This window comes from Erythrolamprus reginae, chromosome 1 (assembly GCF_031021105.1).
Source record: "Erythrolamprus reginae isolate rEryReg1 chromosome 1, rEryReg1.hap1, whole genome shotgun sequence".
Lineage (NCBI taxonomy): Eukaryota > Metazoa > Chordata > Lepidosauria > Squamata > Dipsadidae > Erythrolamprus > Erythrolamprus reginae.
In genome coordinates, this window is record NC_091950.1 from 66029176 (window position 1) to 66043639 (window position 14464).

Sequence of the window (14464 nt, forward strand, 5' to 3'; positions counted from 1 at the left end):
GTTCTCCTACTTTTCCCTCAATATTCCATCTCCAATTTCCTTCAATGGAATTTCAACATTTAACATGACTTTCACTAAATGCTAGGTAATAGTTGCAAAAATGGGGTTATATTCTAGGATAAAGTATGGTCTTGCATTCAAAATTCCCTTGAATTATTATACATGATAATCCTTCAGATTTGAAAAAAATACAGTATTGTGCAGTTCATCTGTGGACACCGATGTCTGTTGCGCCAGTCGGGAAGCACTAATTCTAAAACAATGAGAGAACTGTGACAATTCACCGCAGCCAACTCACCACAACCAACTTGCCACAGGACAATTTGCTGCAGGGCAGGAATAATAATAATAATTATTATTATTATTATTATTGTTGTTGTTGTTGTTGTTGTTGTTGTTATTGTTATTATTTATTAGATTTGTATGCCACCTCTCTCCTCGGGGCGGCTAATATCAAAGGAATAATTGAATAGATAATTAAAGGATACAAAAGAAGGGACAAAAATAAAAGTGAAAAATTTAACAAATTTTATTTATTTTAAATAATTAAATTAAATTATTAAATTTTCCTATGGTGATTTGTCCCAAGGCAAGTTGACTGTTGCAAGTTGTCCCATGGCATGTGAATTGGCCACAGTGAATTGGCTGAGGCAAGTTAGCCATGGAGAGTTGTCCCATGCTGAACTGGAAGTCCATTGTTGCAGTAATGGAGGGAGTTATTCTTGACCTGCTCATGATGTCTATCAGTTTTTGGCAGCACCTACTTCAAAGCTGGTAATCATAGCGTGTGTCAGTACTACATACTGTTTTGGTTGGGTTTCCAATATATGAAGATAAACCAGCATTGTATGTTAGAAGAAAATAGTGATATTGCTTTGAGAGCTAGGTAGAAATTATGAGCTATGCTGCAATTTAGCTATATAAGGGAGACAGATGTGCTGCTCTCTGTTACATTCTGTAGTTGAATTCTATTGAGCTTTGTTGCATTGCATCTGTTCTGCTGTATGCCTTACATTGTTGGTTATATATGCTGGTTATTATTAATATCTTAGCTGTGTGCAATATACTGGGTAGAATATACTATATTGCTGTGTGCATAATAGTATATGTACCTGCTGTATGCTAGAGAGCAAATATATGTAATACTATATTTACCTGCTGTGTTCGAATAAGGGGATATATATGTACCTGTGTAGAATAAGAGAATATATGTAATACTATATGTACCTGCTGTGTGAGAAGAAGAGATGTATTATAGACTGTATTATAATTACTGTGGAAGATTATGGAGATATTGTATATCTTGTAAATAATACCTTTACTATATGTTGGCTTGTATTATTGGCTGAATAATCACCACTGCCACATGTACTCTGGTTTAAATACAATATTTCTATCATTGGCTATTAATCCCAGTCTGGAATGCTGACAGGGCGCATAAAGGGATCAAGTCACAAGGAATAGGAAAGGTCTCAGCTGGAGACCTTGGAGAACTGGTGAGAGCAAACAAAGAATATAATAAATAGAATAGAATTCTTTATTGGCCAAGTGTGATTGAACACACAAGGAATTTGTCTTTGGTGCAGATGCTCTCAGAAGCAAATGATCTGACCTTGTGCAAAGCAGCCTCCTAAACCTTGTACAAGGGATACACTCTTGTACTCATGAGGACAGAAGGAAAATAAATAATAACTGTGACCGCATGCTGTTCTGTTTGGCAAAACAATAAGATCAAACTGAGCCTAGGGCTGTCCCTGTATACCTTTCGTTTCTACAACGAACAAATAAACAGGAGAGATCCTTGGCAATGTACACGATGGAACAAAGGATTAATGTTTTGAAGGATTTTATTGAAATTGACATTATTGAATACCGGTAAATAACAAGTTCCACATTCCAGCAGATATTAAACAGATATTTTATTCTGGAACTTAGTGAGGCAAGATCCAATGAATGCACCAATTAAGTTTTAACATGTTTTGTTTCACATTTTTGAAAACTAGAAAGTTTACTAGTGGTTAATCTGTTAATTAATGCACCCGTGGTTCATCAAATAAAATGCTAACATTACAATCAGATATAACTATGCCTAATATTTATTTCCAAAGAAATAGTGATTAACATTTGCTCGTGAGTTTTACAATTTTAGTATTTGATACATCACTACATCTGATCCTATGGAAGATCTCACCAAGAACTTACTGTACATTTTTTAGAAATGTAAGAAGAAGCACCCTGTCATATGCAGTAAAATGATGTAACATAGATTTCTATTTTATAAAGTTTTATTTACATTAGTAGATTGAAAATAATTAATTAAATGGATGTATCCTTATTAATACAGAAAAAAGGCTACTAATCCCTACAATAAAATAATGTTTACATTCCCATACCACTTTTATAAAAGTTGAGACTTTGCTAATAATTTATGTTGTCCCAGTCTTGACATAATACATTAGTGTAAGCCCTGTGATGCAGAGGTTTTTGAGATAATAAGTTCAATGACCATGTTAGTTTTGGTCATATTTAATTTAATTTAATAGATTTATGTGCTGCTCAATACCATGGGAATCAAAAACATTTGCTATGTTTTTACATTTATTTATTTTGTTCTCTCTATAAAGAAAATGAAATGAATGGAATTATTGGGGGAGTAGGGGTATTACCTGGATTCTGTGTAAGAAATGAATATTTCCCCTACAAATATATACATAATGAGCATTTAACTTCAAAATGAATTATTGAAACAATAAGTTGCTATTTAACATTGCCTTCATTCTCTATATTTCAAAGAAAGCTCACATTTCTGTGATTATGACAAAAGGAGTATATAAAAAAGGACCCAAACTCACAATCTATGTCAGTTATGAAAATAGATCTTCAACCCTAGGCTTTCCTTCCCAAAACAAATACCTATTCAATGATCCTGGCTATAGCTCCTTCTCCATATGATTTCCATTTTATTTTCACATCTCTGAGGAGAGGTGAAATATATTAATATGGCTATCATGTAATACAACAGCTCAAGAAACCCAAAGGACAGTCTTACCCAAATTCAACATGGTTTGAACTTCAGCTAATAATTGACTTCTGACCAACTATAGTTATAGTCTAAATTGTATAACTGTAGTTATAGTCTTTATAGTCTATATTACTGTATAGTCTTTATAGTCTATATTAGACTAAAAAGTAAAACTTGGAGAAGTTCACCATAAACTACTACTAAATGCTCATTATTCATTGAAGATTTTAAAGTTGTGTTTCATAATTTAATTGCCCCTTTTTTTTTAAAAAAAAATGGTCCTATAAAAATTAATTTGAGTTATTGAGGTTTTACCTGGAGGACTTTCAAAAGCCTATCACTTCCCCTGCACTATTTTTGAACATGCAAGTTCCTGACTTTTTTTTTTACTTCTAGCTGCCATTTTGTATTTCTTATTTTTACAAAAATAACTCTGCAAAATACAATGAATCTATAGCATCCTGTACAGTGTACATGAAGAAACACCAATGAATCTATAGCACCATGTACAGTATACATGACGAAACAAGAAAAATAAATAAGAAGTGAATGTTACCATTGGGAAAGGCAAGATGAAATCAAGGCCAGCTTCACCAATACATATTCCTCTGCTACTTAGAACAGTGCATCCACTTCAAGAAAGCAATGACCCAGTTTCCCAGATGGGACACTTTCAGCCATAGAAATAGTTCATACAGGTTGATCTGCCATAAGCTCAAGGCCTCAGAAAGGGATATCTGGGCCTTTCTGAACAGCGAGTTACTCTTGCTCCTTCGATACCTGAGCAAAACACACAAAAAATGCATTAACTGCCTTATAAATTAACAATAACAAGGAACAATTTCAAAAATGCAAACTATTTTGTAATTTCAGCTGAATACAATATATGTACTGTGTTCTAAGTTAAACAATGGCTCTTTTCATATGGCAGGGATCTCCAAACTTAGCAAGTTTACAACTTATGGATTTCAACTCCCAGAATTCCTCAGACAGCAAAGCTAGGACTTGGAAGTCTACAAGTTGTAAAGTTGCTAAGGTTGGAGATCCCATATAGGATTCAAAGTGTGTCTCTTCATCCACCGTTGCATTAAGTTCTCCAATTACCGCATGCTTTATAGGAAGAATGAGTGAAACAAAGACATCAATAACAATACAAAGGAGAAGAAAAAAACAAACGATTTAATCTTGTCTAGAAAAATCCATGAGAGGAAGCACAGACTCTTCAGAACTACTTTGAAGGTGGGGATGAAGAGAACAGGTAAGAGCAAAAAGGAGATGAGACAAGACTGATGAAGATGACAGGTAAAACATAAATATCTCCCCAGAAAGAACCAAACACCCTCAAGTCCCATTTTGTATTCTCCGCAAGTGATGAATGGTATGCTATGTCTACAACCCCGTAAGCAATTTTCTCCACTTTAATTGAATTTCCTTACGCTGTTTCAAGACAACAGCAGATAATAAATATCACAAATGGACAAATACTTTGAAAGAGGCATTTCACAACAATATGAAAGATATACAAATTAACCATTGGAATCAGTGAAGCAGCTGTGCTTTTTTCCAAACTCACACCAATATTTTGTAAGCTGGTCCTAGCTGTTTCCATATGCATAGCATATCCATTTTGCTTCAATTGGAAAAAATGGAAGTGAAATAGCTACATCTTTGTTTAAATAGCTGGAAGTAGCTACTTTAATGATTTACAGAAGTACTTCACAAATGTTCACTCATGTAGCAAAATCTATCTTTGAATATATTTGCGTAAAAGAAATAAATATTTTTATGACTATTGTCTACTGCAAGGAAAAATTCACCAAGCTGACTTTTGTAACTTCTGCATTTCAAAGTCATTGCCAACAGGAATCCCAAAGTCAATTAACAGTTCAGATTTCTACTTACGGAGGACTGATGGGTAAGCAGTTAGAAAAAACCCACAGAAGATTGTTTTTGTATATGATAACTTTATTACATGCACAATTATGGAAAGATTTCGTAATGGAAGAATGGTTGATGAAGCTAATAGAACTTGCTAAAATGGACAACTTAACTTGTTTGATAGAAACATAGAAGTCTGACGGCAGAAAAAGACCTCATGGTCCATCTAGTCTGCCCTTATACTATTTTCTGTATTTTATCTTAGGGTGGATATATGTTTATCCCAGGCATGTTTAAATTCAGTTACTGTGGATTTATCTACCACGTCTGCTGGAAGTTTGTTCCAAGGATCTACTACTCTTTCAGTAAAATAATATTTTCTCATGTTGCTTTTGATCTTTCCCCCAACTAACTTCAGATTGTGTCCCCTTGTTCTTGTGTTCACTTTCCTATTAAAAACACTTCCCTCCTGGACCTTATTTAAACCTTTAACATATTTAAATGTTTCGATCATGTCCCTCCTTTTCCTTCTGTCCTCCAGACTATACAGATTGAGTTCATTAAGTCTTTCCTGATACGTTTTATGCTTAAGACCTTCCACCATTCTTGTAGACTGTCTTTGGACCCGTTTTGTCAATATCTTTTTGTAGGTGAGGTCTCCAGAACTGAACACAGTATTCCAAATGTGGTCTCACCAGCGCTCTATATAGCGGGATCACAATCTCCCTCTTCCTGCTTGTTATACCTCTAGCTATGCAGCCAAGCATCCTACTTGCTTTCCCTACCGCCTGACTGCACTATTCACCCATTTTGAGACTGTCAGAAATCACTACCCCTAAATCCTTTTCTTCTGAAGTTTTTGCTAACACAGAACTGCCAATACAATACTCAGATTGAGAATTCCTTTTCCCCAATGCATTATTTTACATTTGGAAACATTAAACTGCAGTTTCCATTGCTTTGACCATTTATCTAGTAAAGCTAAATCGTTTACCATATTGCAGACGCCTCCAGGAATGAGAGAAAACGACACTATCTATATTTATCAATGAAAGGATATCCCTTATGGATTTTTTTTCTGTAAAAGGGGGGTGGGTGGAATCCTGCTTATGGAAATGGGGACTTACATAGCAACAGCTCTTATGCAGCAGCGAGACATGTTGAGGAAGGAACTAGCATTAGCCCGTGTCTGCAGGGCAGATTCAATCCCCCTTAGCAAATCGTTGGTCTTCAGCAGCAGCAGCATTTGACGAGGAACATTGCTGAGAAGCTTAGTGATCTGAGGTAAGTAATTAGCAGCATTGGTCCGGATTTCTATATCCTGGAATAATCAAATTAGAAATGTGGGGGAGTTCAGGAAGGAAGAGATTCACATTCTCATATTATGATCAACAGAGGATTTCCAAGGCAGGGATATTTACTAGAAAAGCCAAGGTCTTTTCAAACAGAAAAGCAAAATCTGAAAACTTCCTGATTACACAAAATATGTTTTAATTTATTTTTTATTTTTTATAAAGAACCCTAGAGTTTTCCATATGATAGCTCTGATAGTATTTATTTATTCATTCATTCATTCATTCATTCATTCATTCATTCATTCATTCATTTAAATATATAGCGCAAGACTATATTAAATATTAAATTATTAAACTACATATCATACTTTATTAAAAATATACCACAAGAGCTGGCTTACACCGGTAACTCAGTGAAAGGTAGCATGCACTTTATACACAAAACCCCAAGTCCAATTTTGGGAATGGATGATCCCCAGTCTGAAACTGCCATTGGCCAATTAGAAGAGAGCAGATTCAGTGTAGTATAAGCTGCCAGGCTTATGCTATCTGAGATAGCTGTGAATCTTCAGCATGGCATTTCTGTGTGGCAGCTTTTTTAATACGTTATCCCTAAAAAATGTACCTCGTTACTTGTGACGGGCAAACGATCAATGCCTTTGCTGACCGATTCCCAGGAACGTGCAGTAAGCATGCAAGCAAATAGGGGGTACAGATCCCCTGCTCCCAGGCGCTGGCTATATTTTTTTATCTGCTGTATGTCTGCCCTGATCAGGGCTTGCCAAAGCCGGCAGTAATCCAAGCGGAAGTTGTCTGTCAGGACCTTAAGAAAAACAATGGACCAAAGTATTGTTAAACAGTATGTGGACTCAAGTACAGATAGTTCTTGAAAGAATTAAATGGCTGGACACTTGTTTCATACTAACACAGACAGTTGACTTAAATTCTGGAACCCTGGGTGAGCATGTGTGGCATCTCTTATTTATTTAAACAGTATATTTCTTCAAAAGATTTATATATTCATTATATGCCAACCTTGTACCAACTATTCTGGGTAGCTCTCAATTGAGGTTCGACTACTGCAACACTCTCTACATGGGGCTACCTTTGAAGAGTGTTCGGAAACTTCAGATCGTGCAGAACGCGGCCGCGAGAGCTATCGTAGGCTACCTAGATTTGCCCACGTCTCTCCAACACTCCGCGGCCTGCACTGGCTGCCGATCAGCTTCCAGTCACAATTCAAAGTGTTGGTAATGACCTATAAAGCCCTACATGGCATCGCACCAGAATACCTTCAGGACCGTCTTCTGCCACACAAATCGCAGCGACCGATAAGGTCCCACAGAGTTGGCCTTCTCCGGGTCCCGTCGACTAAACAATGTCATCTGAAGGGTCCCAGGGGAAGAGCCTTCTCTGTGGCAGCCCCGGCCCTCTGGAATCAACTCCCCCCAGAGATTAGAACCGCCCCCATCCTCCTTGCCTTTCATAAGTTATTAAATACCCACTTTTGTCGCCAGGCATGTGGGAACTGAGATATCCCCCAGGCTTATACAGTTTATGCATGGTATGATTGTGTTGTATGGTTCCAATGTTGGATTTTAGAATGTTTTTAATATTAGATTTGTTACACTGTCACTATTTTGTTGTGAGCCGCCCCAAGTCTATGGAGAGGGGCGGCATACAAATCTAATAAATTATTACTATTACTATTACTATTATTATTATTATTAATCAACAAACATCTCTTATATCCTAAATTTGGCTTCAAATGCCAGGTGAAATATTAACACTGCTTTCTTTCCTGTGCAGTCTAGAGCTCTGTTTGCCCAACCTTAGTCCAGTCCCTTCCTCCACTAGACTGTCCAGTTACTTCTGACTCAACTGTTCTTGGCATTACTACAATATCTATCTCCTGCAGGTAGAAAATGGCACCTCTTGGAAAAGCTTACTGTTTGCTGACATAGTAAAAAAGGTTCCACCCCACAAATGTTGCTGCTTAATGGTAAAACCAGACTTCGTCTGTTTGATAAGCCAGTGATATACCTGATAGAGCCCATGGTCCAGAAGTATGATGTGTGATTTGCCTGTAGTTGGACACTTTCTCACCAAGACATTGCCCGGATGTGGGTCACAATGCACAAAGCCATTCACAAAGATCATTTCACTGTATATCTTTCCCAGGTTGCGAGAGATCTGTGGAGAGAAGAAGGAAATGCAAGGCCCCAACAAGCAACAATACAAGGGAGCATTGGACTATAACCTAGTTCACAGCAATACCATCTATTGGAATGGCAGAGAAGTAGCTGGCTAATTCCTTTGTTATACAAGAGAAAATGACGTCATCCAACCAAAAATAGAGGACCTGTATACTCCACAAGTCAAAAGAGGGCTGTGAAATTATTTACAGACCCTTCGCATCCTGGACACAAATTGTTCAACTCCTAGTCTCAAAACGATGCTACAGAGCACTGCACACCCGAACAACTAGACACAAGAACAATTTTTTCCCGAACGCCATCACTCTGCTAAACAAATAATTCCCTCACCACTATCAAACTATTCACTAAGTCTGCATTACTATTACTATTAATCTTCTCATCATTCCTATTCCCCATGTCCTCCAACTTATGACTGTATGACTGTAACTTGTTCCTTATGATCTATATTGATTTTTTCCTACCCTGTTTCCCCGAAAATAAGACGTACCCCAAAAGTAAGGCATGTCAGAGGTTTTGCAGAATTTGCTAATATAAGGCACCTCCCGAAAATAAGGCGTAGTCAAGTTTACATACGGTACAGTGGAAAAACATACGGTACCATTCAAAGCTGTTCATAGCGGTACAGTAATAATGTGGCGTCCCCTGCTGGCCCCTTCCATCGCTTTGTACCGTCCAGTACAGCAGACACAGTCTGCTGTTGTCACACCGCCATTGCAGTCTCCACTACAGTGCGTAGACTGTAATTCCTCTGGTGGCCAGAAGCTGCAATAGCGAGAGTATACTGTTGTACCATATAAGTGCTGTCGTTTGTGTGTGGGTGCCATACTGACAGGTACCGTACCGTAATCAGTGTACCATGCGGTACACTTTCTTTGGGGGTGTCAACTTTTCTGCCTGTGAATTTGTCTTATTTGAGGAATATAAGGCACCCCCGAAAATAAGACGTAGCACAACTTTTGGAGCAAAAATTAATATAAGACAGTGTCTTATTTTCAGGGAAACACAGTAGTATGATTTGTTTGCTTATTTGTATCCTATGGGTTACACCCTATGATTCTTGATGAATGTATATTTTCTTTTTATGTACACTGAGAGCATATGAACCAAAGATAAACTCCTTATGTGTCCGATCACACTTTGCAAATAAGTAATTCTAATTCTAACATATGTGTGTATGTAGAGAAAGCATTGCAGCATCCTTACCTCATGTGGGAAAAACTAAAACTATGCCAGAAGTGTAAACAGGTTCATCAAAACCAATCACAAAGAATACTCTTAGTGCCCAGAGTGTAGACTAGCAATATGTGTGGAGGTGAGTGGGTTGCCCAAATATTCCTATGAATCTCCTTATGGAGTAGGGCGAGAATGCTTGTTTGTGTGTGCACTTGAAAAAATGAGAGAATTATCAAAAAAGATGAAAAATATAATTGTAAAAAATACCGCATTGTGGAAAGTACTGTACTACTTGTTCTTGTTCAGATATACTATTGCATGATCATCTACATACAGTTGTGAATCTGAGTCTATGGATAAAGTGTTATCTGAAATGAACTATAAATCTGTGCCTGCCAGAGACTGGAAAGTAACATTTTCCAGTAAAATATGACTCAAATGTACTTGACTACATTTATTTCATCTGAGTTCGGCTTCAAGCATGAACAGAATCCAATTGGTTAAAAAAAAGGATGCATGTCAAAATATTACAGTGTACTAATAAAAGGATGAATGCTCATTTAATTAGGAAATGGCAGATCTAACATTTAATTTTCTGGACCAATTGGCCAATCAGCATGAAGTAAAGAAACCTGAATTACATGTATACTGAATGAAATGAAAGAAAAAGCTGTGAAGTAAGTATAAAGCAATGGAAAAATTAAATGAGTACCTGCTTTTTAAAATCTTTTTTACTTCTACTCCACTACAAACATAATTTGTTTATAGATGCAGTTTAATTAGTAGAGCTTCTATCAAGGAATCTACAGTATGATCAGGGTGTAATGAGAATTATCTCTGAGTAATCCTTCCCATCTACTGCCTCAGCCCAGGTTTTGTAAGGAAAAAGAGTACAGTATAACATATGAATTTATTATTTATTTATTTTATTTATTTATTAATCAGATTTGTATGCCGCCCCTCTCCGCAGACTCGGGGCGGCTCACAGCAATAATAATACAATGTAAACAAATCTAATATTTAAGGATGCTAACACATTGACTTCAGAGTATTATTTATTTTATTCTGTATCATTTCAAAGTTTACCGTATCTTTCCATTGGGCACACAAGGTTGGAAATCACTCACTTTCTACCACAGTAATGGCTTACGTACCATCCACACAATTAGTTAATGACTTTTGTTAAATCTAGAGCAATGGTCAAAATGGGATATCAAGGCTACTACCTACTTGGCTTCAATCTTTCTTCAAACATTGCAATTGTTTTGAGCACATATATAATGATTTACCACACTTGCTATATGATTGTGAATCTTCTTAGGTGTTTCTATCTATTGCCTCACATCAACATTCCTAAGTTTATAACAATGAAAGATATAGATAACATTGTATATTATCATAATACAATGTTATTTATTTATTTATTTTATTTATTTATTTATTAGATTTGTATGCCGCCCCTCTCCTTAGACTCAGGGCGGCTCACAGCAATAATAAACAATATATAACAAATCTAATAATTTAAAAGAAACACTAAAAGCCCCATTATTAAAAGCAAACATACACACAAGCATACCATACATAACTGTACAGGCCCGGGGGAGATGTTTCAATTACCCCATGCCTGACGGCAAAGGTGGGTTTTAAGGAGTTTACGAAAGGCGAGGAGGGTGGGGGCAGTTCTAATCTCTGGGGGGAGTTGGTTCCAGAGGGTCGGGGCCACCACAGAGAAGGCTCTTCCCCCACAGAGAAGGCTCTTCCCCTTTCAGTATTTACATGAAACAATGAAAAAACTAGTTAAATGCATTGAGCCATGACAGTGCAGTGGTCAGAATGCAGAATTGAAGGTTAATTCGGACCACTGCCAGCGGTTCGATTCTCACCGGCTCAAGGTTGAATCAGCCTTCTATCCTTCCAAGCTCAGTATAATAAGGACTCAGATTGTTGGGGGCAATATGCTGACTCTGTAAATCACTTTGAAAGTGCTGTAAAGCACTATAAAGAGGTAAATAAGTCCAAATGCTATTGCTATTGTGATAGTGCTTGGTATGAACCCCGACCAGTGTTCCCTCTAATTTTTGGGGTGGGTGGGCGGAAAAGTATAGTGTCTGAGCGGCAGTCCCTTTGGGACTGGGCGGCACAGAAATAATAAACAAACAAACAAATAAATAAATAAATAAACAAATAAATGAACAAACAAACAAACAAACAAAAAACCCACCCTGTTTTGCCTCAGAGAATTTCAAAATAAAATACTGTACTGTGTGTCTATAACAGTGAGCTCATAATAGGGCAACTCTATCAATATCAAAATGCCACTTAAATAGTTGAGCTAGTTTCAAACTATATTTTGATTTTCTTTCTCTCTTCCTTACTCCCATTCTTTTTCTTTCTCTTTTCCTTCCTCTCTTTTTTCTATCTTTTTCTCTCTCTTCCTCTCTTCCTCTCTCTCTCCTTCCCTCTCACTCTTTTCCTCTCGGCTTCTGGGCAAGTTTGGAAAACTCTGAGTTGATGATGATTTTTAAGTGAGCGATTGCTCACTACTCAGCTTAGAGGGAACTATGACCCCGACCATGGGGCTATTTTGTGGTTCATTGTATAAACACATAAAATTAGATGAATAACTGAAATATTGTATGATTAAGTATGTTGTGTGAACAAAGTCAATGAAATAACCTATTCTTTTAATGAATATTTAAATCTTAGTTCGGCTAAGATAACTAATATATAAATATTATTTCTAAAGGATAATTTCTCAAAATTGTATACTAAGTAGTTTGGGATTGCTTTGCATATTGATTTTCCTTCTCAGGGGCCAAATAGATGACAATACTAATTCATAGGCAACTCCTTGAAAAATAAAATATTAAAAATAGATAATAGATCATTTTGAAAATATGTTAGTATTTCAAAACTGTACCAGTGTCCAGATTATTAAGGATTTGCATAAAGTGCTAAAACCTTCTGCTCAAATTATGAACACTAAAATTGACCTCATTAAAGAAAATAAAAAGCAGTGCTTTCAGGATGATACCATAGGAATGTACTACAAAATTACTACAATAGCAGTGTATTTTGTAATAATTAAACATCTGTCTAAGCAGGGCAACAAATCTTTTAGGCCATGGAGTATATTGCATATGAAAATTACAGGGAAAATCTTCATGGAGAAGGATTGTCTTCAGTTTCTTTTAGCCACCAGCCATGTAAAGGATGACTTTTAGTAAAACTTTTTATATATGGTTTACAAGTTACTACTACATTCTTTGGCAGAAACCATATTTTGTTTGGCGTCTGGGTTTTTTTTCTAAAGGAATAGCAATAGCATTTAGACTTATATACCACTTCATAGTGCCTTTACAGCCCTCTCTAAGCAGTTTACAGAATCACCATATTGCCCACAACAATCTGGGTCCTCATTTTACCCACCTCGGAAGGATGGAAGGTGAGTCAACCTTGAGCCGGTGATGAGCTGTGAACTGCTGAACTACAGCTAGCTGTTAGCTGAAGTAGCCTGCCGTGCTGCACTTTAACCACTGCGTCACCCCAGCTTTTCGTGTAAAATATAGATATATGTTCAGTTCTGACCTGAGGGTATTTAATGTTACTATCGCTATAATCAAATTGATGTTGTAATGATTTAATCTCCCTGCCGACCATGGAACAATGGTACAAGACAGGATCCAACATGTTTGTTTATTCTTGTCTATTCCAATTTAGAAAACATGCTAACCATTGGCTTTAATTCAGCCATAATATTTGCCAATTATTTTAAGGGATAGCGACACTAACTTCTATTGATCTCATTAAAAGTAAAGGTCATGATGTAGCTCATTTCTTAGGGCTTGATATTACCTCCGCAGGCCAAAAGAATAGTGTGGATTTTAAAATCTAAACGAAGGTTAATTGGATTAGTAAACACGTTGATTTTCTTTCTTTCTTTCTTTCTTTCTTTCTTTCTTTCTTTCTTTGTTTGTTTATTTTGTCCAATACACAAAACATATTGAAGAGAATAGACATGTAGTATTATATATAAAGAAAAGGATAGAAGAAAAGATATAAAAATAGAGGAGAAGATATATGAAAGGAAGAAAAGATATATGATATATGAGATAAGGAGAGACAATTGGACAGGGAACGAAAGGTACACTAGTGCACTTATGCACACCCCTTACTGACCTCTTAGGAACCTGGAGAGGTCAATCGTGGATAGTCTAAGGGAGAAATGTTGGGGGTTAGGGGTTGACACTACTGAGTCTGGTAATGAGTTCCACGCTTCGACAACTTGATTGCTAAAGTCATATTTTTTACAGTCAAGTTTGGAGCGATTAATATTAAGTTTGAATCTGTTGCGTGCTCTTGTGTTGTTGTGGTTGAAACTGAAGTAGTCATTGACAGGCAGGACATTGCAGCATATGATCTTGTGGGCAATACTTAAATTGCGTCATAGGATTCGAGTTTTAGGGATAGTTTGTCGTGAACCACTGAGTTGAAGGCTTTGCAAAAGTCAATATAAATTGCATCAACGGATTTTCCTTGATCTAGGTGAGTAGTCCATATGTTTTTGCAGTGAAGTAGTTGTAGGTTGCAGGATAATTTATTTCTGAATCCAAATTGTTTGTTAGAGAGTAGGTTATTAGATTCTAAGTAAAGGGTGGTTGATTGATTTATAATTGATTCCATGATTTTACATGGGACGCAGCATAGTGATATTGATCTGTAGTTGTCAACGAGAGAAGGGTCTCCTTTTTTGAAGATGGGGATGACTACTGCTTTTGACCATAGCTTGGGGAATGTGCTGGTCCTGAAGAATTTTTGGAAGATAATGCTTAGAGGTTTTTTCTTCTAAATCCACTAGTGTAGGCCCCACTGGTGTG

The 14464-nt window shown here is 36.7% G+C and overlaps 1 protein-coding gene across 4 annotated transcripts in view; it reads right to left on the reverse strand.

The window, feature by feature from the left end:
- Window positions 1-1829: 1829 nt before the first annotated feature.
- Window positions 1830-14464, reverse strand: part of ADCK1 (aarF domain containing kinase 1) — a 135457-nt gene continuing 122822 nt past the window's right edge. For all 4 annotated transcript variants that reach the window (XM_070733803.1, XM_070733811.1, XM_070733794.1 and 1 more), the window contains 4 exons: window positions 8239-8388; window positions 6821-7018; window positions 6028-6221; window positions 1830-3802 (listed from right to left, as the gene is read on the reverse strand). In XM_070733803.1, coding sequence (XP_070589904.1) covers window positions 3634-3802; window positions 6028-6221; window positions 6821-7018; window positions 8239-8388 — 711 coding nt within the window. In that variant the 3' untranslated portion in view covers window positions 1830-3633. The remainder of the gene's footprint in view (window positions 3803-6027; window positions 6222-6820; window positions 7019-8238; window positions 8389-14464) is intronic.